The following is a 27850-nucleotide window of genomic DNA, read 5'->3' as shown; positions in this document are numbered from 1 at the left end:
ACAAAATAGACAGAACCCTTAAGCACCCTATGAAGTAGTACATCCTTATTCTGTAGTCATGGAATAAACGTGACTAAATCTGAAGGCTGCTTAAAATTTTCTGTATTCCCTGTTGGAAAAAGCCTGAACTAAACTTAATTATCTTCTGAGTTCAGAAATTGATGCTGTTTCTTGGATTATTAGTTTCCTTAGGTTTCAAGTATTTTTTTTTAACATTTTTATAAACTTGGCTAATTAAATTTACTTCTCAGAATAATGAAAAGAAATAATTTTATACTTTGGGTCATTTTTTCTGATCTGTGGGCACACAATGATAATCTGTGAGATTGAATTAAATATTTATTGCATATAGCAACAGATTGAGGGGTTTTTTTGTTTTGTTTTGTTTTTTAGCTCATTTCTCAATACTTTCTACATCGCACACCTCCCTGAGGCCCAAAGTAGAATCACCCAGTCTGTCACTTCAGTCACATTTTTGACACTTGCACTTTAACTGCCAATACAATTTTAATCATTGTGTTATTTTATGACTCTCATTAAAAGCTCTTCATTTTTAATGTTTGAGTAAGATATTCTGCTACAATCAAAATGTTATTTATTGATACCTTGAAAAATGCAGCACAGTCTAAACTGGTCCTGGCACTTACACTGCCCATTGGACTGCTGGTGGTGTAGCGTTCTTGGTAACGTTCTACACACATGTAGCTTCTTCCTTGCCTCTCCAACTTGTAGCAATAAATGGCTTCAAAATGGTCACTACTTAAATTTTGTTTACTTTTACCTTCCCGTTTATAAAACAGACTCTCTAGACTCTTCAAGAATTCACTTCAGTTTTATCTACGTCTCCAAGGGTGTCTCCCATGTGTTCATGAATAATGTCTTAAGAGTTTCCCCTCAGGCCTGCTTTATTGAGAGCTGTTGCATGCCTCATCAGTGCCTCTGCTGCTTAGGTCCCCTGGGACAACACTTTTACCTGTGTGCATTGTACCTTCTCCTGGTACCACCAAGGCTGCTCATTTTTAAGCCTCCACAGATAGCCTGTGTTCCTCAGTGCACTCACATGCCATTGTACTCTTGCAACAGAGGAAGGAAAATCCCACCCCTTTCCTCAGCATTTGTTTGTTTGCTTTCCATTCACTTGGGATCCAAAGGCATATTCCGAGTGCTGGTGGTCTCCTTTCCAAAGAACTCATGCTTACATACACTGGGCCTGTTCTGGGCAACTCTCCCGGACAGACACCATTCTATCAACTCTGTCCTTCTTCCTTCCTTTTGCCTGTCTGCACACAGACCTCTCTGTCCTCCATCCAATGTGTAAGTTCCTCTAAACTACCAGTGCATGATATAGTTTCAAACATTGTTGAATTCCATTCAGGATTCAGCAGGAATACTGATCACATTACCAAATATGTAATATACACGGTATTTATACGTGTGCATTTTTATGTCTACTCGCCTCTCCTAGAAAGAACATGAACCTGACCTGGCTAACTTTGTATGGAATGAGTTGTCTGACACATTTGGCTCCCTCCTCTTGCAGGTGACAACATGTGCCGAGTAAATAACGGGGGCTGCAGTACACTGTGCTTGGCCATTCCAGGAGGCCGGGTGTGTGCTTGTGCCGATAATCAACTTCTGGATGAAAACGGGACAACTTGCACATGTAAGTGTCTTTTCTTGTTACATATCTATGTGTGTCTTTTTGAGGAACAGAAACCGATGAAACCAAAGGAATTAAAATCAAACTTGGAAAGAAAATTTCAGATCATTACTAAGGTGTACTTTTTAGACTATAAATAATTAGCTGAACTGATGTCTAATACACAGATGAGTAACGATAATGATGAAGTTTTGCTGAGAATCCTGTCAGCGCTGCATCTAATTTGGTAGAAAAGTATAAATAAGTATATGCCACAAAAGAAAACATTTCTTGAAATTGTTAGGGAACTTTGCCGAAGGTAGTCGTAACTAAAAATGTGTAGTTATTGGTTATGTAGATGATATGCTGATGAATGCCATAGGCTTCAGATTACTTTAAATAGCTTAGTAAAGCTCACTTACCTGTATTTGGTCATGAAGAGCAAAGAAGGAGGCAAAAAAGAGACTTCTGGGGAATTTCTCTACTTTATCAAAGTAGAGAACTAACTGGACTGATTGACCTGGATTAAAAGTACTTTATTCACTTCTGCTGACCTTCCTCAATATACTGCATCTTGTTCTTCCAGTGTCACCTTTTTGAAATCTGTCCTGTCTACACACATCATGTCCCTTAGCACAATATCAGCAACAAAGCTATGCATATATTGAGTACTATATAAATATTTTTGGAATGATTTAATCCATAATTGTGTACGTATAAGATGTACATATATAGAGACAAAAAGATTTTTGATAAAAAACTGTCTTTTGCCATTATGGGGGCTGAAACATCCTAAGATCAGCAGTCAGCAAGCTGAAAACTCAGGTGTGCCAATGGCCAGTGGTGTAGTTCCAATCTGAATGCTGGTAGGCTTGAGACCCAGTAAGCGCCAATGTTTCAGTTCAAGTCCAAAGGCAGGGAAAAAGCAACAGTGTCAACACACCATCACAGTTCAAGGCAGTCAGGCAGGAAGAGTTCCTCTTCTTTGCAGGAAGGTAGGCCTGTTTGCTCTGTTCAGGCCCTCACCTGATTGGATGAAGGCCACCCACACTACGAAGGGCAATCTGCTTTAACATCATATTCTGATTCAAATGTTAATCTCATCTAAAACACCGCATAGGCACACCAGAATAATGTTTGACCAAAAATCTGGGCACTCTATCACCTGGGCCCAGTCGACACATTAAAATTAACCCTCACAAATTGTTAAATAAATATTTCATATATTTCTTCCATTAGTTACAATGATTGTCTCTGGAGAGGCAGAAGGAGAAATAAGTGTAATAAAGAAGATGTCAACTTATCTGTGATGTCTTCTTTTTTCTAGAGAAAAAAAATATGTGGACTGAAAAATTAAAAAGTAATTTCTAAAGCTGATTTAATAAACAGTAAAATTTGAGAAGTATTAAAAAATTAATGAAAAATCTACTTATAATGTCACTGTTCAACAATAAACTACTAAGACATTTAATGTGAATCAGGATCAATAACATCTAGGAGGTTATTGTTTCTACTACCAGTAATAATCGTAGGTGACATCTATTGAATTCTTCTACTAGATGTGGCATTTTGTAAAAAGTGTTCATGATTCTCATTAGTCCTTAAAATAACCATATGAGAAAGATACGATTACTATATCTTTTATGACTTAAAATTTAGACTTAGAGGTCAATAACTTTCCAAAGTTCATGTAATTAGTAAGTAGGACATTTGTAATTCAGACCCTAAGTTATTTCATTTTGGAGATGGAACTCTTAATTATGTTGTACTTTACAAATTTTGGATCATACTACAGCATAATTTGTTTTGTCCTTGTTTTTACTTAAGATGACCATAATGATTTTTCCATGTAACTAAATGATTTTATAAATATGATTTAATGACTGCTTTTTGAATTATTTGTCTTCTTTTCCTACTTAATGTCTAGCATTATTTCTGAAGCATTATTGTAGGCTGCTTGTGAGTTACTTTGCAGTTTGTGATTCCTTCTGTGTTTTACCATGTAGCCCACTTTACATCTTGAAGCATTTGGAATAACACCACCAGTTTTCAATTCTATTACTATTCTTTTGAGTTTCGACTATTTGAGACGAGGACTTTGACTTCCTTTATAGTATTCTCTTCATCTTCTTCAATTTCAGTCCTTATTATAATTTGGAATTTCTGACAAGGAATATTATTTTGAACTATCAAATAGGAAGTCTCTTTAAAAATGTTTTAAAATTTATAGCTTGGTCAACATTACAATATTTTCTTTTAGACTTGGATCAGTGTTTTTCTTATTATACTGCTTAGTACTCAGACTTTTAGTTTCCCATTATTTATTTATTAATTTTCACTGATGGATAGGATAGATGGAGTATAACTTTAAGCGACTTCTTCAAGAACACTACAAAGGATATTTACTGTGGAGTTCTTGTGTAGTCCAAATATGTCTCCTTTGCCTTTATATGTAAATAGCAATTCTTTTGGATATTAATTATTGACCAAAAATTTTCTCTTATAAGTTCTAGAAATATTGTTTTATTCAATTTTGAGATAATATACTTCAGAGCACAAAAATGAATTTTCCCTCTCTGTGCAAGATTTCCCCATTATTTGTAGTGTTTTTTTTTAATTGCCTGTTAGACAATTCCTGTAGAAAATAATTCTCTGAGGTATACTTTCTTTGATTCACCAGATAGTTTTCCTTTCTTTGTTCTGTGGTATTATTTAGTAATTTCTATTTTGTTACTGATTTACATCAGAAGAGAAGAAATCTACCAAGACCCATAGTTTGTCAATAGACAGGGATTAAGCATTGCTATGAACAACATAAAGTCTGTCCAATTGCCTGCTAGGTTAAATCTTAACTTAGCTATTGAGATAAAGGTATGGTTTATCTATATTTCCTAGTTTAGTTTCTACTATTCATCTAAAATTATTTTTCTGGTACAAAATGAAATCCTTTGCTACTCTAGCTGAACGAATCTAATGTTTGAACAGATGAAATGCACACACGTACACATAAACGGTAACCTTTGTGGACCTCCACCAGCTCTCATGCTACCTTTGCTCTACCTGCAGAACTCTCAAGGATGGAAGGTCACACTGCAATGTTTCCTTTTCATGGTAGGCGCAGACGTTACAGTCAGTACTGAAGGATCAAAAGGTCTTTCTTCCTATCTAAAGATAGGCAAGTTTATTTAATTTCTAGTGGCATAACTTAGAGAGGCTTCTGATTACATATTTAAATCTAGTCTTGTTGGTCTTGCAAAACAGTCAAAATTCCCTTATAATAGTGTCAATAGAATGTTCAAGAGGCTGAATTCTGAGGGATCTTGTGAGTTTTCATTCTTCATCGGTTTTTTTTTTTAATTTGTTTACTTATTTTAATGGAGGTACTGGGGATTGATCCCAGGCCCTGGTGGATGCTAAGCATGTGCTCTACCACTGAGCTATATCCACCTCCCCCATCTTTGTTTTCATCATGGGAATCTGGAGGGAGAGCAAATATATCAGGTACTTATATCTGGATGGCTTTTAAAGCTTAAAATTTTCTAACCAGTTCTTTAATTTTGACTGTGTGAATCATAATTATCTGTATTGTATGCCTCTGAATTTGTTTCCTATTTCCTTCATTTTTGTAGCCCATTAAAATTTATAGATTCCTTATGAGTTGGTATAACTATACCTATATCGATATTGATATATGAAATATTTATCACTGGATATCTCTGTGTAAATAAAAATTAGATGACTTTCAGCTTGTAAGGAAATACTATACACAGTGTTGGTCCTGTAGTTGACGTCAGAAAATTTGTTATCATGATGGTACACGTGTGGTTATGTATCTGATGAAAGTTAGAGGAAACTTTTCTGAGACTTTCAGTGTCATTTTAATATCTATGATTCATTGATGAGTAACCCCAATGCATTAAAAGAGTATAAGAAAGATTACAGTATCTATACTTGTTATACTACACAATGTTAAATCAACCAAAAACAAATGAGTTTTTATTTGAGAATTTGTGATTGTATTTGGTTGTTAAAATTTTTACTTGATTTTTAATATGGCATGCATCTTGTCTAGGTTCCTTTCAAATGTAGTGGGAAAAGATGAGAAATAATAAAGCAACTCGTTTATTGCAAAGAACTCAAAGTATGATTATATAAATTATTCCAGTTTCAAATCATTTAATAGTAAAGTTGTTTTTTTAAAGGCTATTTTAGCCTTAGTTTGCAGATGAGGAAAGTGCAAAAGGATTACAAATAGAATTCACGGTTGCAGAGTATAGTGCAAAACAAATATCAGTGTGTCACTAACCTCTCATTAATGCTGATTCCTCTGGGCTTCTGACTCAGTTCAGCCTAGATTATAGTCTTGTGAGCTGGTCTCAACTGGATTAACTGTTTAATCTATATTAAGTCTACATCTGTAAGCAAAACAGAAATACATGTTGCAACCATTGAGATATGATCATCCTGGTTGCAGTCATCCCCATTGAATTGGCATCAAATCAACAAAAACCCATTGACAGATGGTCAGGCCAGAATTAAACACCAACGGTTGTTTCTCAATGAACTTGTAGCATAAGGTGATGCCAGAAGAGGCATTCACCCAGCAGAGAAATACTGGCGTGCTCCATGATTGATTAAGGATGAATTTTAATGCCATGCCTGGAAGGAATCAGGAATGAGAGAGTAGGCTGGACTCTTTGTCCTTGGGAATCTTGTGTTTCGTGGTCAGATCCTCTTGCGATGAGAAATGAGGCCCGGTGTGGCATGGTAACTGGGAACTTACTGCCCTGGAGAAGCATTTGTAAAGCCAGTCGATCAATTATCAAGTGAGTTTTGTTTGCTTGTTTGTTTTTTAATTTATCTTGAATGCCGTAGGGAAAATAACAACATGGAAAATGAATGAATGAGCACATGAATAACCCCAAGAAAGTAAGTTAAGCTCCTAAAAAAAAAGTCACCATTTTTTAAGATAGTAGGATATTTTTTTCTAAATTAATGAGACAGTAATACAGTAATTCTTGAAATGCTTCTTCAGTAGCCTAAAAAAAAAAGAAAGTAAGAAAAGAAGAGAAAGAGAACAGAACTTTCCCATATGCCTTACTCTCAAGAGAGCAACTTAAACGTTGGCCAAAATATTGGTCATCCAAGGGTGGCATCGTGCAATTATATGTCACTGGTACTCTGTGACCTTCTTCACCTTCTGGAACACCAGATATATTCTGCTGTCAAAAACAGCGCTCTACTTTGGCTGAGCCATTTATCTGTTCAGCTGTGACAAGCCTTATGTTCTAGGATATGTGCAATCTAATGTGTAGTAAAAAGTTGAAGGCAGTAAAAAGTTGAGAAGCCCCATCCAGATGAATATTTATGGCCTTCTGTGCATGGGAACTCACAGAAGATTATGTACCACTTAGGTTGGCTGCTCAGAAGACCACTCTGTCTAAGGAAAGGTCATCCTGCTGTGATCTAAAGGAGAAAATCCAAAACCCATAGCGACATTTTTCACCCTGCCTTCCTGTCTCGGCAAGCTTCTACAGAGGCATCCAACAAACTACAACTTCAAGTTTCCTTTGAGGTTTTTCTCTTGCCCTGCCTGAGTAAAGGGATAGTTAGATGTTCTGTACTCCCAAAATGCAAAAACCATTTGTTAAACAAATAAATATGTCCTTACGTGAGACACAGAGGGACAGTAGAGAAACTGAATTTTATTTTTTTTGTACTGAGACTAATGCTTTTATGACTAAGTTGTCATGATTTTGATACAGTCAACAGCACAAGATCAACAGAGAGAGGAGACAAGAATTGGTTTAGAATAGATGACCGCACTGGGGTTGAAAAGAAAAGCAAAATTAGAGACGTAGGCACAGGTTCATGGGCACAACAGCTTATTAAACCAAGGTCAAGAACATACGTATTAAGTCCAGTCACTGAGCTGCGATCCAAATATATGATTCCAAACTAAAGTAAAACCAAAACAGTCCATTAGTAAGATTTCTTCATTTATTTCATTAAAATCTGAACATTAACTCTGACAACCACTCTTACCAATTTTTACTGAAGAAAATAATTCTAGAGCACCTATTTCCCTGTGCAGTGTATTGAAGAGTCATGCAGCGACCTTCCAACTCCCGTGCTCTAACTGCAGGAATTATAGGATGTGTGAGAACTGGCAGTCCCTGGCCAGGACTGCCATGATTCATGCCATTTTATTTCTGATCTTGGTTACATTAAAGGATTGTTTATTCCTTTGTCAGTTTTCTTACCGGTGAGATAATGTAGTATTTTTACTAGAAGTGACCCTGGGAGTAGAATTACAGGTTTTGCATCCCTTTTCAATTCACAGTGTGAAGCACAACCCTGAAACCAAGCTTGTAATTATAGCATTTGTTAATATACTGAAAGCAATAGGTGGCCATGCCTAAGCACCCAGCTGCAATGTGGGTTCCACCATGTTAAGTATGGGAGCAAAGTGACGTGCATGGAGCTTTTCTTGTGTGTTCACTTTTTTGATTGGGGGGGATTTTATCACTCTTCCTTTCCTTCTATCTGAGTATCAGTCTGTTTTCCCTTAGATTAAACCAACTTCATTCACATTCTTGGACGATAAGGGAAGGGCATTAGCTGCGGAGCTGGTTGAAGTAATCGTGTTTTCCTGAGAGCGTGGTCAGTCTCCAGAGACAGAATCTCTCACTACAATAACGGCTGTAATGTAGAATTATCAATCTCTGCTAATTCCAGAAAGTCAGGCCACACATATTTTTGAACATCTACTCAATACTTTGTTCTGTTCTAGGCATAGTTCTGTTTTGTATGTGACATTGTCCCAAAAATTGCAAGTGAAAACATTAGATATATAAACGTTAATTATAAAATAACTCCTTGATAAGTGGTTTGTACAAGGTATACAGAACATTAATCTCATGTTTTTATGGATGTTGCTCACTTTCTCATATGATGGCAAATATACGTGCTTCGTCATCTTGTTGATTCTTGCGACAGTTAGTAGATTGCCTGTCCGTCAGCTAGGGCTGTACCACAGATGACATTGCTACCCAATTGCATAGTTAGGTCAATGCTGGGAAAAGCCTTGGGAGGTCTCAGCTACCATCTTACCCAGATTACCACCTATCACTTTAAGTGCTGTCTTGATAATGGGCGTTGTAAGCGCAAAAATAACCTGTCTTTTATCATTATGCGTCCTGAACAAACTCAGTCAGTGTTCATGACATGGTTTCTCTGTGATATGGCTACTGATTTCACCTGGAAGACTTGAGTCAGGGCTAGAGTAAATTTAATGATGTCAAATGACCTAGGAGACTTTGCAAATCAGAATTCAGCATCCTAAAAACATCCTTTACTAACAGGTCAAGAATTATGGAGGGTCTGAAATTTTACGCTAGTTGCACACTAACATGTTAGCGTGTGTCTGGATCAGACACAAAGGATTTTCTCCCTCAGGGCAAGGCAGGCAGTATACGTTTCATGTTCCCATTGGTTCTCCTTGCCCTACCCACCCCCACATCATATGAGGACCCTGCCCAGACAGGCCCAGGTGGATGCTGCACCCACAGTGAGTTTGTATCACAGCTGAAGAACCTTGAGCCTAAGAGTCTGCTAGAAAATCAGCCCAACCTTTGCCCTGAAGGGAGACGTTATCTTTACTGTCCTGGTCAAGGAATAAACCTACTCTCTGCTCTAAAAGGAAGCACTATGTTTGTCTTCGAAGGCTGTTAGTCATATCAACATCCTTGAAAAATAAAGTCCAGAATAAAAGCTGGCACAAGACATGTAGAAACACCATGGAGAAATGCCTCTCAAACAAATTACAGGGCTTAGAGGAGTTGTAGACAAACTTTCAAAAGTCAGAAGTAGTTTTGAATGTTTTATTATATCTGTTATTATAGATATTAATGACAATGATGTCAGTCATTATCAGAAGCAGTAAATAGAAAAAGACGAAATTATCTCAGGAGGTTAGCTCTACTGGTTTTCAAGCAATTATTCACAACCTATTATGAAAAATGAAAATGAAACCTTAGACATGACATCATCTGTTTTTGAAAATCACCACTTTTATATGAGACCAATTATTCGAAAATAACTGACTACCCATGTGTGTTTGAAACCATGTTTAAAACAAGTTTGAGAATTCTTCCTATCTGCATTCGTTCCATAATGATCTAAATATCACTTGAAAACATTTGACCTCTAAGTGGACTTAAAGACCTTATCTTGAATTTGATTATTTTAAAGAATATTTGGTTTAGAAATATCAATTTCCTGGGGTAGTTTGTCTTTCCCTGGACTAATCTTCTTTTATGTAGATATAATTATTCAGAAGCAACTATAATTCCACTCTTGCATATAGATATTTATCATTCCTTAAAACTTGGTTGAGTTATTTGATCAAATGACTGTGAAAGCTAAGCCTTTTAAATTGGTGGGACTGTTATCAGAAGAGAACCAATGGTTTCTTGGGTTTTTCAATCCTCAACCTGTGAAACAGAATCGACTTACTATGTCTTTGACGTAAACAGTGGAGAGACTACAGAAAATCGTAAAGCTGACCTTAAATGATGGAGGAAGCTTATTACATCTCAAATCAGGTTTCCTGTCTGACAGAGATTGTTTTTAAAAACTTTGAGAAACTATTGGCTATCAGACTTAATGATTATAGAGTGGAAGTTAATCAAAGTACTATTCATTGAGTTCCAGCTCAGAAGAAGAGGAAGAAACTATACCGCCCTCAAAGATCTCAAGGTCTAATTGAGCAGAGGAAACTCAAAATAAGGGAAGTCTGTGTATTTTTAATGATCAAGTCTAGAGATTTTGAGAGAAAAGCTTGATTCTAGAGATGGTCAGACCCATCCCAAAGGACACCTCCACTGTGTCTTCATTCTCATCTTCATTCTCAGCAGCTGCTAGAAAAAGTCACTCTGGGAAGGAGTAGAAGGCCCAGTGACCTCCCATTTTTGTTTTTATTTATGGTCATTTCCTATTTGAGATTTGTTCTCTCTCCTATTTTTCTCTTTCTCTCTCTCTCTCTCTCTCTCTCCTCTCCCTCTCTCTCTCTCTCTCTGTGTGCGTGTGTGTGTGTGTGTGTATATATGTATTTTTTTTTTACAAAACGTGTTACTTTCAAGAGATCTTACAGAGTGACATCATTAGAGAAATTGCTGCATCAGCATTTTGTTATTGAAAAAGATTAAACAGGGAAGAAAAATTACTGTCAACCCCTGTACAATGTCTGCTTGTCTGAGAGGTGACAGAGGACATGCAGGATTACCTCTGATCTAATAGAATAGCTCATTAACCACACTATTTTTCACCCTTAAGGACTTCAATAAGAATCTGGATTATATTGGATGGACTTCCTCGTCCAGCCCATACTCCACATGCCTGCGCCTTGCAACGTAGCTCTCTGAAGCAGGGTCTCTGCAGTTATGGTTCAGAGTCACATTCCCTCTCCCACTCTTTGCAGCAGGGGAGACACAAGGATTAATGGAGTGAAACACAAAGTGTTCTGGAAATGCCACATATGTTTTCTCAGTATCCCTTGTTATTAGAGTGTATATAGGTTTTGTGGCAGTTCGTCAGTCCAAACTAGTTATCCAAAATAAAGTTTAAAGCCATTAGAACTGGGATGGAAAAACTGGCTTCTGTTTCTTCTAGCAATAAACCAATTTTTGGTAATTCAGCGCCTTTTTCAGTCCATGAAACACAAATCATTTACTTTAACTATTGCCACGTATTCCCTTCTCTTTGTAGACTCTGTTGAATCTACTCAAAGAGAACAGAAGAATAGTAACACTTTGAATTTGTGAATAAATCTTAATTAACTGAATTCCTGACATTTGATTAGAGAACATGGAATACGTCGAGAAAAGACTCCACAGAATCTGGATATATAATGAGATTGTTCTGATTAACTGAGTACTTTCTGGAATCCTTAACCAGAACTGAGTTTTTTTTCCCCTCTGCACTTACAGACCAACAAAGTAAATACAGCCGTCAAACCTGTGTGCTAGTCCCTTGTCTTTTCACTTAGATTAATTTTTAGTCTGCTTATCTTTAAGGTGGAGGTAGTAACTTCTCCACCATGCCTAATTCATAGGTTACCATGGTGGGAGTTTAGATTATGAGTGAAAGCTCATTAAAAAGTAACACTGCAAACTCAACACAAAAATAAGTTGGTATTTTATTGTTGTTGTTGTTGTGATTTATCATTTTGGTGACAGTTGCTTAAAACGAATCTTTAGAATTCTTAGTAGAATAATTATTGTCAGAAAAACTTAAAATTTTCTCATTTCCAGAGATGGTTGTCACTACAATGTTAAGATGTTTTCATATTTTCTACAAAAGAAATGAAATCAGCGCTTTGTTATTATGACAAAACTTACATGTTAATGAACTGAATATATCTAGTATGTTTATGTATCTTGGATTTTTTTTAACCCTAGTTAATCCTGGAGAAGTGGTACCTCACATATGTAAGGCTGGAGAATTTCGCTGCAAAAACAGACACTGTATCCAAGCTCGATGGAAATGTGATGGAGATGATGACTGTCTAGATGGGAGTGATGAAGATTCAGTCAGTTGCTGTATGTTCTCCTTCAAGTTATGTTAAAACTGTCTGAGTCTTTGGATGTGTGAACTATCACAGCATTTGAGGAAAGTCTAAAAATGTCTTCGATGCTGACTGAACTCATTTTTTTTCCTCAGTCATCCTTTTGTATAGAGAGTAGATCTTAGATTACTTCCTTTGTATATTTTAAAGCATTATTTTTCTCATCCTTCCCCATCTTTGAAATAATATGATTTTGATTGCTCCAGAAGTCCTCTTCGTCCCTGTTTTGTGCAGTCAGCCCCTCATACCATTGTTAGAAGGTTGCTATAGGAGACCCCTCTGGATCTCTGAATTTAAAGATGTGGAAAATCAATTTAAACTCCCTCAAGACAAAATTACTGGTACAGAAGGTCACGATCCACTCCATTGCTTCTTGGCAACAAAACCCTGAAGATGATCCAAGGAAACAGACATGGGTTAAGAACACTTTATTACCTAACTTCACTGGCTCAGTACATGGTAGGAAACACATACGGGGCACTCAGATTATGAAAGAGATTAAAGGTTTGATTTTTCTCCCCTTTGGCTTCTGTTTAGCTCTTTGTCATTTGCTGCAATAGGAGTAGTTTCATGTTTCTGGTAAGGATAAGGAAATGTCCCACAAATGTGGAAGGAAAACAATTCAAGGAGCAGATTAAACTTCAGAAAATACATTTGATTAGAGTCAGCTACCTTACTGGTTTTGAGAGATACAAAATATTTTATATGGAGAGAAGTATGTGGACATATCTTCATTCTTTTGATTTGACTTCGATATATTATTTTAAAAGGAAAATAGTTTTTTCAATTAATGACACTTTAAGTTAAAGTAGCTGAACTAATTGAGAGTTAATTGACAATCCTCCTTTTCCTTTTTTAAAAGTCAAGAATCTGAAAATGAGGTTTTAAAGAGTCCTTGCAAAGAATGGACTAAGTTGGTCTGGGCATCTGTGTCATGCACGGTCACAGAGCATGACTATTTCATCACAGTGTTCGTGAATTAGTCCTGGAGGTCCGTGCTTCTATCTGTGTGATTGCTGTTTTCACCAGTTCACAAAGAAACGCATTTCCTCTATGAATATAGGGGGCATTACGTTTGCACTGCTAATTGTAGTATTAAAATTCCTAGTCAGTATTTTTTTCTTGATTATTTTCATCACTTCTCCTCCCATCACGGGAGCCTACACCTTTGGCTTCTCCAAAAGTCTTCTATTTTAGGTATAGTCCATATTCAATTCTGTCAGTAAATCTCATCTCTTTTACCTCCTGAATAATTAATTTGTAATCTTTACCTCCTTTAAATCTTCCCTGGCTAAATTAGGCTCCTACCTTAGATGAATGCAGTGTGTGCCCTGCTATTACTCAGCATGATAAAATGGCTGTTTTTCAAATTCTAAGTAAAACTAATATCAAAATTTATTTTTATCATATAGAAGTGCAACTACTGGGCACAGAGAAAATTACTTCAGAAAGAAGGTTGAAGTTATGAAACAAATGCTAAAGAGCATGCCAATTCAGTTAGGAATTTAGCCTCCAGAAAGCAGGAAAAGTCATCACCGAAGGCTAGCTTTAAGCTGGCCTCCCGTTGTGCTTAGATATTGGAGGTTTAATCCTAAACTGTGCACAGACTCTCACGTAAGGATTGGTTGTGTCCTCAGTAAATGCTGTGGCTGCGCATTTGTTTTAGGGGAAAAGACTCATGATGATCATTTTTGTTATTAAAATTATGCTGGATCTCATATCTAGCAACACCACCAGGACACAAGTGATACATTTTTCTTTTTTGTGTTTTCCTTCCATTCCCAAGAAACACTGAGTAAAGCCTAACCAAATTAAGCTTATTTAATGTTTCAAGAAGTACTGGAGTGGATTGCGGGTTAAAGAACAAGTATTTTTGATATATGATTAAGTTATTTGATACATCCTCATTTCACATTAAAATTTGATGTTTATTTTCAATGTTTTTGCTGAAATATCTGAAAGTGAATCACCTATTGCGATAAAACTTAGTGGATATAGCTGGTTTTAGTGAAGACATGAAAAATGAATCTATTTCATTTTATATGAACTTTAATTACTTGATATTTTCTATAAAAATATTACATTTTAACAGAGCCTAGAATGTTATTTTTATAAAATATGAGGCAATGAATGACAGAAGATACATATTTATTGTACTATGTTACAGTTACTATAACTTTTTTGCAACTATACTTTAAAATAATCTTAATTTTATCCAATTTTAAATCGTTAAACTTGCTTCTCTCCTCTCCCTCCACCTTCCCACCACAGTCAATCATAGCTGTCCTGATGATCAGTTTAAATGCAAGAATAATCGCTGTATCCCCAAGAGATGGCTTTGTGATGGAGCCAATGATTGTGGGAGCAACGAGGACGAATCCAGTCAAACCTGTGCAGGTAAAGGTTTGCTTGGGTATATACATAAATCTCCTCCAAAGCTAGTCTCCATACAAATGCAGGTCAGTGCCTTGAACTAAGCTGAACTTTCCTTGTGCTGATGATCTGGTTATTGCCGTAGTAAATGAAGTCAGAGTTTGATGCCACAGAGGCTAGAATACAAATTACATTATCCTTAATCTTTGGGTGTGACTCTACTTTCCAAAGTAATTTGGTACCTTATCTATCCATTCTGGATAACTGTCCACACACTCCTTGGGCAAGACTTGACCCTACTTGGCGGTGGAGGTGGAGGTTTGTTAGCATACTGTAATGGAAGCTGCCTCACAAGCAGGACTATTTTTTTTTAACCTTGAAAAATAATTTATGTATTTTATGTAGTCTGCTAAAGAATACTTCTGTAAATAGTTTTCTGTCTCTGGCACAGTATTTATGTGGGGTGTTTTTATTTATTTATTTTTCCTTCTGAAGTCCCATGACCACTAAGCCTATTTACATTTCCATATAATTTATCCCATTGCAATAAATCTTTGAATCCCTAGACAGATTCTCATTGAATGGTAATATCCAGCTTGTGGTATGGGTTACAACAGAGGGCCAAAAAGGTCGTTATTAGTCAGATAAGTGTTGAAAAATAATACTGCCTAGCAGCAGTCTAGTGCTTGTCTTTAAATGATGGTGAAAAAGTAATATATTTGGTGACTCATTAATATGATCAGTAATTTTTTAATCATTACATACACTAATGTCAAAACGTATCAACTCCCTCACCTTCCTTCTTTGCCAAAATAAGCTTTACTAAATAAAAATTACTATAACATAGTAGTGAGAACGGCAAAGGCAGCATATGGAAAATACCAAGAGGTCAAGAAGCCTGCTTTGTACTCTTGGTTTTGCCACTGGCGTTCTTGGAAAGACTTGTGCCTCCCTGCACCTCAGTTTCCTCATCGATTTCTTTCAGCTCTGAAAAAGTGTGAATTAACTATAAATTGTTTCCAGAGAGCTGTGCACCATGTACGAAACAATAATGGTGACAAAAACAAAACAGTCACCTTTCTATACTCCCAACCTCATTTTCTGACCAGCTTTTTCCAAAGCGACATATTTACTGAGGGTCCATGGCCCAGTTATTCTCTGGTCCCTTGAATAAACGTTTGGTCCAATATTTGAGAGTAGCTGATTATTTTCAAGATATTCTTTGTGTTGTAAGGTTTTTTTGCAAAAGACCTTCTGACAGAAAGGAACCTCTGCAGACCCATTTTGTCCTAGGCACCTGGTTTCATGTCCATTCATGTCACAGGGGAGGTGGGAGGAGAGATTTAACTCATATCACTGGTGAGATTTCAGGGGAAACGCCATCCATCTGACTCCAAGGCCATCGTTCCTTGTACCACACTGTATTATCCCAATTAGCTAGAATTTTAGGTATGGTCATCTAACTTTTCTCAGGTTGCTCTTACAAGAGGACTACAATTTACAATGAAGCATCTTTCCAAACTAGTGCAGTTATGATTCCTTTAAGGTTAAGACTCAACTCAGAGACTATGTTTCATTATACCTCTAAACAGATAGATCAGCTCCTGCCTTAAAATAAAAGGTATTGCTAACACAGTTCATAATATCGTATCTTCTTCATTTCTATTAGATTTTTAAAATCTCCTTGTTTCTACATAATTTTTAAAGGAGCGTTTGGAATTAACTATTGACTCATAGTAGTAAAAGTGAAGATGCTGTGCGTAAGAGCAAACAGATAATCCTAATTAGTAAGATTTTTAAAATACTCCAGGCCCATGGTCCACTAGAAAATAGAACACAGCTTGCTTGTACCTCAAGTGCCACTTTAAGTGACAACAGCTGAACTCTGCCACTCACTACTAGGTCTTCTTGTCAGTGTAAGTATGATGGCTGTTACAGTCACTGTAAACCTTTAGAAATTGAATAAAAAAAGGAGAAAGAGAAAAATAAATATGCCTTTAGCTTTGAAAACTTATGTTGTCATGTTACAATGTATTTCCGTTTTGTTTTGCCAAAATAAGTAGGTCACGTAGCTGATCATGTTGGAAAAATATGGCAGATTCATTAGATAATTTCCCTGACAGGTCATTTCTATACATTTCCAGATATGGGTTTATACATGGGTATATATCCTAGATAAAGTATTTTCCCTAGGGGATTATTTTGAACTCTAATCCAATATCCTGTAGCCTTTAGCATTGTGACTACTTTATATCTAAAAGAAAATTCTTTCCTACAAGAAGCCAATTTTCTACTATGTTCCTTTGGGATTTCTCCCTCATGGATCTAATTCAATAAATATTTATCACAGCAATGGAGATAGGATGAGGAAAAAAACCTTCCTTAAGAAGCTAAGAGTTAAGACAAGGAGAAAGCCTTGTAAACAGCCCATTCTAATGCAGTGTTCACAGTGCTAAGTTGACTCACAAATGGGAGCACATAAAAGAGCAACTAATTAGTCTTTGGCCATCTGGGAAAGCTTCCTGAGGGAGGTGATGTCTAAGTGAAGCCTTACCCCAAAAAGCTTAAGAAAAATGCCTAAATAACATTTCAACTTATTTAATTAGGGGAAAAAACAATCTGATAAAATCATGTGTTAGCAAGATTGTGGGGAAAAAAAAGAACTGTCATACATGCATTGCATATCCTTTGGTGGATATGCAAATTGATTGTGTACATTGGAGAGCAATTTGGCCAAATCCAATAAATGTGAAGATGTACATACCTTCAAGTCTATAATTCTATTTCTAGGTTTATACTCTAATACCTATGCACAAAGAAATGTGAGTAGGAATTTCATTGCCCTAGTGCTGGTAGTAGTGACAAATTAAAATAAGTCAAATACGTTGTAACAGGAGAATATAATATAATATGGAGATATATATATATATAGATATATATATATCTATATATATAATAGAATGCTATTTATGATTAAAATGAAAAACAAAAGATCATATATATATATATAGGAATTAATTTTAAGACAATTTTAAGTTGCAGAATATAAATAATTTAGCACCATTTATACAAAATACAAAAATGCAAAAAAAGTTTTATATGTGCTTGTTAATTTACAAATGTACAAAAAAATAGGAATGAAAATATGTATGGGGGTGAAAAAAGAAAACAAATTAAGGATAGTAGTTACCTCTATAAAAGAGGACATGTGACTGGGAAAGATTGCATGGGGTCTTGAAATTTAACTACAATGCATACATTTTTAATAAAACAAAATCTGTAGCAAATAAAAAATATTAGGGTTTGATAGAACTACATGATGTCAAAGAGGTATTAATGATATCACTCCATATGCTTTTCTAGGAAATAGAAATATTTCACTAAAAAAAAAATGAGTGATGAGCATAGATTGTTGAGGGTGAGGTGAACTCAGTAGGGGACAGAGGGTTGGAGTCGGTGCCTGGAAGAGGGAGGAAACGGAACCTGCAAAGGGGCAGAAGAGAGCTGCTAGTCAGGGCTTGGTAGTAGTTCCCCATCAACAAAAAACATTTATGTTTATTTATGAGGGAGACCCAGAGGCCAAAGATGAGTAGTTAGATTCGAAATTCTTTCTTCCTTATTGTAACCATGACGATCCAAGGCTTCAAGCCTAGAGAATTTCAAACCAGCTTTTTCCCACATCAGAGAACTCTGGTTCGATTACGTAACATTTGCTCTTGTCACATCCCCCCTTACATTTTAACTAAATTCAAACTAGACAGATATGGTTACATTAAGAAAACCTGATGTATTTTTAAAAATCAGACTATTACAAGAGAAACTGAAGAACACATTTTGATATGACATAGATTTTTTGTTTGTTTGTTTAAATAGAATGCTTTGATTAAAATACAAGACTGGTAAAGTTTAGGAACAATGTGTTAAGCTCTGTCCTCCTCCCCCTCCGTATTGTTCCTGTGCTTTGTGAGATTTCTCAGTGCTCCTTGACTGCAGGGGAAGCATAATTAGTGATGGGTGAGAAAAAAAATCACATTGTGACAGTGAATTTTTGATTCACTGCTAAATAAACAATTCCACTGAGGAGGTGTAAATTTCCTCTTCATTAGAGCAGCATTTGCTACGAAATGAGAGGCCTCTGGGGCTGCTCCGCTAATCTCTCTTCCAAACTAACTTAGATCTGATGGAGAAAAGAAATGAAAAGGTAAAGTCTGCATCTTCTTGATACAAATCTAGTGATGAGAAGGTGATCATTTAGTCAATCTGTTTATATTATATAGACAGATAGAACTTGCAGATTTATGGAATGAAGCATCTTTCTTGAAACCTTGATTTACAGAAATCCATTCTAGTGTGTTTGGATGACTTTGAACCATACTCTATTTTATACCAACTGTTAGTGTTTAAGTTCACAGGGTGTTTTGAGGAAACAGAAACACATCCTTATGATTCTTAAACCCAGGAAAGAAGAGGACATCTATAAACTAAGAAATATTGTCTAATCATAGCCACAGAAACTCAGAGCCTGATTGTTTCTCATCTGTCCAGTCCTCATCTAACCCAGCTACTAACAGGTCTGAGTATCCCACTGCTTTCTGTGATCCAATGAAAAGCAGGAGTGATGGGATACTGATACTCATGCGAACAGATTTGCAGCTCAGAGTGACAAAAGGAAGAAAAAAAAAAAAAAAGAAAATCAAACGCTTAAAAATAAGTATGTGACAAACTAAGGCCTGGGAGAGGAATTAGGGAAGCTGTCTAGGCTCTCATGCCTTCAAAAGTTGAATTGATTGTAATAGAAAAAGGCAATCAAACTCCTTACAGAATGTAACCCCTTTCCTGAATAATTTTAAACCACTGCCTTTGGCTAAAACAGAAAACAGGTTTCTGTGAGTGTGTTCATTGAAGCCTTTAAGAGAACCCAAAGCAAAGTTCATTAATATGCTTTGATTAAAAAGTTATACATTTTTATATAATTGTACTGAAAAGTGAGTTTTAAAAATCCACTTTAAGGCTAAATGTGTGTTTTAGAGAATATTTGCTGCATTCTTGCTCCATACTTGGGATCATTTGGAGATTAAGAAATAAATGCATTGAAAATGTTAGAGGTCAAAGAAAATTCTGACCCCATAATTAAAAACCCGTTACCCTGATCGCTCCAAGGCCTTCCTCCCACATTACAGCAAGTTTCTGGGTTTATTGACAAAGGGTATGCAAAATTCCTTTTTCATTAAAAGTTGGATAGATAATTCAGCCATATATTCATAAGCAGTGTGCCAGGCAAAAATTTTAAAATAATGAATGCATAGCTTCATTTATGGAAGTGCATGAGAATTGTTGAATATCTTGTGACTTAGCATTCACTTTAATTGAAGGGCAAAATGTGTGAACTTTAGAAAAGACAAGCAAGCTGGCATCACCAAAAATTTAAGGAAATTATATTTTAAAAATATTTTATCTAATAGAGCAACATAATACCTTCTGTGTAAAAGGGTTATTGTGTGATTTATTTTATCCTTAATGTTGTTCAAAAGGCCTCTAAATTTATTCTTTGTACATGAATTGATCTTCTTAGCCAGAACATGCCAGGTGGACCAGTTTTCTTGTGGAAACGGGCGCTGCATCCCCAGAGCATGGCTGTGTGACAGGGAAGACGACTGTGGTGACCAGACAGATGAAGTAGCGTCTTGCGGTAAGTAGTGAGTGAAGCACGCTGTCAGGGGAGACTGTCGAACAGAAGATTCTATCACTCTAATTCCCCTTACAAGGCTGTTTGTTTCTTTAAGTCAACAAGGCAGAAGATCTGTTACTTTTTATTACTGCCTTTTGGGCCTGAGTTTGTATTTGAATAATAAATTCAGAATATGTCCCATTCATGAGGCAGTAACCATATCCTTGGGTAAAATCATTTTAATAGGAAGTGATTATAATAAGGCTAACAGGACATCCTCAAATGTGCATCATTGATCTCATGTCTGTGATGATTAAATTTTTCAAACAGACTAGCTCATCAAGTGACATTTGGAGTAAATGAGAAGGACACGTTTCTTGTTTGTGTGCATGTGTACAGTCTCGGAGTAACACGCAGTGCAGGCTGAGAACACGTAGCAGGCTGTCTGTGTAACAGATTTACCATGGTAATCGTTTCATTTCCACAGAGTCGTATAATTCTGAAGGACAGAATTTTTATTAGTTTAAAATATTTTTGTTAATGGCAAAATTCCTGGTCACTTTCCACTGATCCTCTTATTCTTGAAAACAGTAAATATTTATTGTCATATAATGTGGCACATTTAATTGCCCCCATTTGTACCCATGTTTCAGCAGGTTGTATTATCATAGTCTCAGTAATGTATAGTGAAACATAAGAGAAGGAACTAGGTTTTCTAAGACTTGTGCTTTAGTTCAGGCATGGCTATGGAGTTTTAAATTACCATGGGGAAACATGTTAGACACAGCTTAACATATTTATTAAAAATATAATACAGCTGGGTATATATTTTTAATAATTTGGCCCCATGTGTTTCTAACAGTTGGGAAATAAGCCTTTTTTTTAATCCCTCAATTTAAATCCCTCTATTTAGGGGATACATTCTCTGTTTACCTAAAATTTTCTTTTAAAAAATTTTTTTGTACTACATGGTTAAGTCCCTGTAGACATTTGAGTTTGTAACCTGTGAATACCATATAGATAATGGAAGTAGCACTAATTTGTAATTGACGTTGTAAGGAAGACAGCAGCAGTGCTGAGGAAGAAAGCAATAGAGTACCACACAAGCACAGTTAATTGTGCATTTTACAGTAGAATTTCCAAAGCCTGACCAGTTAAGGGGATTGACCAATATATCCTCTCTTCTTAACAGTGTCCAGACTAATCATCTGGCTGGGTCTGCTTCTAGATGGCTCTAATTTTTTAGGAAAACTAGATTGCTTTTCTGCTCTTAGCATCTCCATCTACAGTATACAAGAAAAGTCACAAGCAACTTGAAAACATGAGATACAGAGCCAGCCCTGGAATCAAAGTCCCAATTCATATGAGAAATGCCATGAAAACAACATGACTAGGAAAATAAATAATGAGCTCTTAGAGAACTTTGATTAGGACTTTGAGCTGAGTTATTTTTAGTAACAGGTGTAGAGTCAGACTTTTTCTTTTATTTTCGTAATAATTTATTTGACTCAAAGGAGAAAAAATAATTCTAAAATTTCATTAATAAGTAAAAGTAATCATGTCAGCAAATTTACATACTTTTCATGAAAGTGAGGGGAACAAGGGTTGGAGGGAGTCTAGACACATATTTTCTTACTGGATCTTTACAGCAAATCTATTAGAAACATATTACTGTCTACATAGTACAGTTAAGGAAATCAAAACTTAGAGACAATAATAACTATGCTTGATGTCACAAAGCTAATAAACACCAGGACCAGCCCATGAATCCACCTATGCTTGGAACTAAAACTTAGCCATTTCAGGTTGACTTTATTTGGGAGCTGAGAATAGGGTGCAAATAGGAGGCAGATAATGCCATTATATATATCCATAAATAACCTTATTCAAGTGCCCACACACCTATAATGAGTTTTATTCATCGGTGTATTGGTAAATCTTTTACATCTCCCAGTGGAGAGGAGCCCTGATCTGGTGTGTGCCTATTTTTTTTGGTGTAAATACTACTCCTACCATGGCCAGTATCAAGTTGCCAACATGACTTTGTGAATGTGGAGTTGAGAAAAGATGTACAAACCAAAATACAGTTTTTCCACAATACAGATACAGGAGACGTAAATAACCCTGAAAGCAAAATAATTAGGAAGTTATGAATCTTGAGTATTAATTACCCTCGTTTATTTAAGTGTAACATTACATGTTATTATTTTTTAAAATAATGGCTGTGTGCTTCACAAATGACTCATAGAATCCTTGAAAATTTAAGAATCAGCTCCCGCAAGCTGGTCCAAGATGCCTCCTGTACACTGCTGGATAGATACGCACTGTGAAATTTAGCTGTCAAATAGTGTGGTCCTGAAAGTTAGAAATTTTAGAGAGTGGCAGTGAACTATATGGGTTAGTCTCAGTTACCATTTCTGCTTTACAACATAAGAGACTTGTTTCTTTCCAAACACATCCCTCTCTTCAGCAACATACATTTATCTTGCAGATTGTCACTTTAATTCAGAATTCATTCCAGTAGACATCTACTGAGTGAAGCTCTGCTAGACACAGTCTCACTTTTAATGTTGTAGGAGACAATGGCCTAAATTTTTTGAATTTACCAGAAATTATCTCTGCACTGAATACAAAACGACAAAAAAGTAAACTGTTTAACAATTAAAAAAAAAAAAGCAGTCTCTCTACTTGGCAATAATCCAGAAATAAATATAGGTTCAGCTAATTTCCAGTTTTATTAAGCACCATTATAAAATTTGAACTAATCCTATTTCACTTTTCCTGTTGGTGTTGGCCAACTTCTCATAAATTAAACCCAACTTGCAGACTATGCAATCACTTTTTATTTTTAGCTTTTTTACACTTTAGCTCCTTGAATAACTTCTTGTTATGTTTAATAACTACTGTTTTACATTGAAGATAATATTAAAATTTGGATTTAAAAACATAGGAAACCTGTGATTAGCACTGCTTTGGTAGTAATTAGGAGCTGAAGGTACTGTAACAGCAGGTCAGATTTTCAGTGGAATTCACCATCACCTATTTACAAACCTAATTCATTCTACTCGCCTTTGCCTTTACAACAAGTTGATTGCATGTTTTAGGTTGAGATTACACATGGGCAAACACACAATTAGGAAGGCCCTTGAGGTTTCTTTCTTCATCTTTAGATAATCTTTTAACTTTGTTAGTAGGTTTCCTGTGTAGAAAGGAGAATCCATAAATCGATGCTGCAGACAAGAGAGGCTACGTTAAAACTGTGAAGCTTATGTTAGGACGTGGACTGTGTGTTGAAGAACTAAACAGTTAGTCACATTTCAAGGATAGGACTTAGCATTGGTTCTCAACTTTAGCTGTTAATAAATGAATTACCTGAGGAGTTTTAAAATCACCTGCCCACGCCTTACCCCAGATTACATAAATAAGGGATCTCTGGGGATAGGATATAAGAATCAGTATTTTTAGTGCTTTCTAAGTGATATGACTGGTACTCAAGTCTGAGTACCAGTAAGGCAGTAGTTCTCAACCTTGAACAGGCATTAAAATCTCCAAAGGCCTTGTTAAAAAAACAGGATGCTGGGGCCCATTCCCAGAGTCTCTGATGCAGTAGGTCTTGGGTGGGGCCTAAGAACTTACAAATTCCCAGTTGACCTTGATACTCATGTTGCTAGTCCAGGAGCCACTGATTTAAGGGAACCACCATCCACATTTGATTTTATCTTACATATACTTAATGATATAATTATGTTTAAATATGCAAAACTAATTTCTAATGGAAGCAGTTATCCAGATAAATGTCATTCCCATCTCCAAATTGCAGCATTAAATATAAGGGTATTTCCTGATTAAATATAAGAATATTTCAAACAAACTTGCATTTTGCCCCTTGGAGAATTTATTATCCAAAACAGTATAGTCGTTTATTTTAAACTTCAACAATCTTTGGGTTGTTCTGTCTTCCAAGTATCTCAACATAGCTTACATTTATTATTATTTTTTAATAAGTATATCTTAATGTGAGTTGGTAACTTCTGATTTTTTCAAAGGATTTAACTTAGGAAAATAGCTAAGTTTATTAACAGATTGAAAGATAATTCAATGGGGTATAAATAAAAATCCATACAGATTTGCAAAGTTACTATTACTCCATGTTATGGATCTTTTATATCTATGAAGACAGTAGAATTCTGTCTTATGTACTTATAATCTTAGTTTTACATGTGCTTGTAATTTTCTCTACATAATTAAGGAGCAAAGACTATCAGAAGGAGAACTGGCAAGTGTCAGACACACAAGAGAGTGAGCGAGCTATCAAAGAGAAATCGTTTCCCAATTAAATCAGTGTAAGTTGTGTCAAAGATATATTCAGCTATATTATTAGAAAAACTAAGTTCCTGATTTTAAGTATAGTATCATTGTTACTTTTTAAGTTTGTAAGGAAAAAAACCGCCCTGTGTGCATGGCGATTTTAATGGGGATCATTAACCCAATGGAGTAATGACAAAATAGGATCATTGCCAGGCACTGCTTTCAGCTGTACTGCCATTCCTTCGTAGCATCTTGGCAGACATGGGGACTGGTAACTTTTCATTTCTGTAACTTGACTCACGCATTTTTGAAACTCCTGGTATTAGATCTTAGTCAAAGCTTTCTCCTCCCCTGTCGCCCCCTAGACTTGAGGTTTGGGGAACTTGGATGAGAGCGGACTGTGCTCTGTTGTTTCACTCTCTACTTCTGTCTTTTTTAAGCTTAAGCCTTCAGAAAGAGGGGACAGATGGAGGAAATAGGTTTCATATTTTTAAGTAGGTCCAGTAGTAACTTTTACTCTGCTGCTCTGAATATCACAGCCCACTGACACATGAAAAATGCAGCTCTCTTGAGAGGCTTCTCTGTGAGATCTTCTGGGAAGCCTGAGGTCTCACCCATCTTCAGAGTTTCTTTAACTTCCTCTTTCTTCTCTTTTCTCTTTGTCTCCATTCTTCAGAGTTCCCTCACCTCTAGATCGAGATCTCTTTTATCCCAGGTCCTCACCATCCCCACCACAGGTGATGTATCTCTTAGCCTTAAGTTGCTAGAATCCCCTTTGCTTGGTGGGCATCCTCTTGGCTGCTTTGCTGATAATGACAAAAGACATTTTGTTTTCTATAGCTGAGTCTATGGTTTTTTTTTTTTCTCTCCCATATGTGAGCAGACTGCTCTCCTAATGACCCATCTCCTAGACCTGCCACCACTGTCCATTTATTTCTTCTCTAAATTCAGGTCTACCTGAATGGTCAGTCTACCTCTTGAGCAGATCCAACCAGTTCTCTTTTCTCATGCACTCTAACGATTTTATGGATGATTCTCATGGGCTTTCTCCTTCCCTTGGATCCACTGTTTTCTGCAGGTTGACTGTGGAGTACTCTCCTATTATAAATAACTCCAAATACTGGCTTCGAGCTACAGAATGTGGAGGCAGTTAGCGTCTCCTTGTTCTTAGTATTGGATGTAAGTGGACCAGTGAGTGCCATGGCGAAAGGAGTAGTACCACTCCTACCTGCATTCGTTTACTTAACTCACTCAGTCATTCCCTCTCTCTCTCTCTTTTACAAGGGATAAGAAAAACATCCATTTTAGCTCTTCACTTTATAAATAAGGATTCTGAAGTCCTAAAAGTTGTGTGTCTGAAGCTGCAGAATGAGTTAGTAGACATGGCAAGCATTAGGACTCAGGCCCATTCATCCCTAATTGTCTGTCCAGAGAATCCCAGGCTTTGGTAGTTGCCGGTAGATGTTACCTAATTCAAACCCTCATCCAGTATGAGTTCTTCTAAAACTGCCCTTAGAGATGCTTACCCAGTCCTTGTCTGAATATTCTCAGAAACCAGTAACTGGGCATTTCACATAGTGGTTAATTTTACTGTTAGGCAATAATCAGTTGTCAGAATGTTCCTTCTTTGTGGAGCCAACAGCTGCTTTCTTGAAGATTCTGCTCACTGTACTTACCCTGTCCTCTGCAGCTGCACAGTCTGAATCTGCAACCTTGTCCACAGGATCCCTGTTAAATAACCAAAGGCACCAGCGCATGTAGCTGAACTTTCTCTTTCAAAGGTTAAACACACCGCTTGGTTCGATTTCCTGACAGGACCGTTTGTAGGCTCCTTCCCTGCTGATTGCCCTACTACACACATGCTTGAATTTTCAATGACCTTAGTAGATTGATGCCCTAAAATGTGTAGTTGATGTTCAGTATGTACAGAGTTTCAGTTTTGTGAGATGAAAAAGTTCTAGAGATCTGTCGCACAGCAACGTGAACATAGTTAACACTAATAAGCTGTATACAAAAAAAATGGTTAAAATGATACATTTTATGTATTTTTTCCTGAAGTTAAAAAGATTCATGGCCTAGAATTGAACAGAACATAGTATCTCATATGTGGAATTTTTGCAACAGATTATGTGGGCTTATTACCTTCAGTAATTTTGATTCTAGACTTCTTTTAAGACAGTCTTCTGAGGCAGCCTTATCATTATAACTCACATACTGAGTCCCAGTCAATTAAAATATCTAAACTTTTCTTAGAGACTAGATCTCTCCTTTGGGGTACTTCTGATGTTTACATTTCAACATTCTTTAAAATTTTATTTTGATGGTCTTCTGATTCTTCCTTACTCACATATTTTAAAATATTACATAGATGAGGTGCTTTCCATTCCATACTGTCCCTCTTAGACTTCCATTCTCTAGTAACTCTTAACCTGCCTTCCAGTTTGGAATCTATAATGCCAATGATGTCTCCCAGGTCTGTGCAACTCAGAGATTTGAGAGTGTAAATGTTAAGGCTGTAACCAAATCATGGTGACAGAGACATGAACTTTTTGGAAAGCAATTAAAAACATCCTGGGGAAAACTGACCCAGTAATTAAAACTGTGTGGATACATTTTTAAATCCGGTACCCAAGCACTTAAATTTACCATCGTTTCATCTTACATGCATGATATTTTTATTCATCATGACAAGATTCATCAAAAATGTTGCTAAAAATTCAGGAACACTCTGTTTATAGAATTTTCATGATGTATATATACTTACCTGAAAATTATATCAACAAGTAAGTTTGGTGTGAATTCATTTTATGAGCAAATAGTCTCTTTAAAGATGCTGACAAAAATGTTTTAACAAATCCATCCTAGAATGATTGTCAGTGATATGCATAAACTTTGCATCTCTATAGAGTTTGAAAATTTCCACTTGGAATTGAGACATTATTTTCTGGTTTTCATTCATCTTTCCCTTTACTTATTTCAAATGACAGTCAATATTATGAGATCAAAAATGTTTGTTCTATTATTTGTTTGATAACTTGTCTCAATATGAAGATAACCATTTTTAGAAATTAGGTATTAGATTTTTCTCTTTTCTTTGATTGAGAGCTTTGATTTCCTCTCAGTCTTGTTTGTGTTTTGCTCTCCAGTCTGGCAATAAGAAGTTGAGAAGCTCTTTTCCTGCCTATGTCCTGCAGATTTATACTTTGGGTCCCAGATGGTCTTGTTCTGTTTTTTC

At 36.2% G+C, this 27850-nt stretch overlaps 1 protein-coding gene across 2 annotated transcripts in view; it reads left to right on the top strand.

The window, feature by feature from the left end:
• Window positions 1-27850, top strand: part of LRP1B (LDL receptor related protein 1B) — a 1593459-nt gene that overhangs the window by 927523 nt on the left and 638086 nt on the right. For both annotated transcript variants that reach the window (XM_032479383.1, XM_032479382.1), the window contains exons 15-18: window positions 1541-1663; window positions 12100-12240; window positions 14538-14663; window positions 20212-20328. In XM_032479383.1, coding sequence (XP_032335274.1) covers window positions 1541-1663; window positions 12100-12240; window positions 14538-14663; window positions 20212-20328 — 507 coding nt within the window. The remainder of the gene's footprint in view (window positions 1-1540; window positions 1664-12099; window positions 12241-14537; window positions 14664-20211; window positions 20329-27850) is intronic.

This window comes from Camelus ferus, chromosome 5 (assembly GCF_009834535.1).
Source record: "Camelus ferus isolate YT-003-E chromosome 5, BCGSAC_Cfer_1.0, whole genome shotgun sequence".
NCBI classification, from domain to species: domain Eukaryota; kingdom Metazoa; phylum Chordata; class Mammalia; order Artiodactyla; family Camelidae; genus Camelus; species Camelus ferus.
The sequence above is the reverse complement of the archived record's forward strand: the minus strand, read 5'-3'. Positions and strand labels throughout refer to the sequence as shown.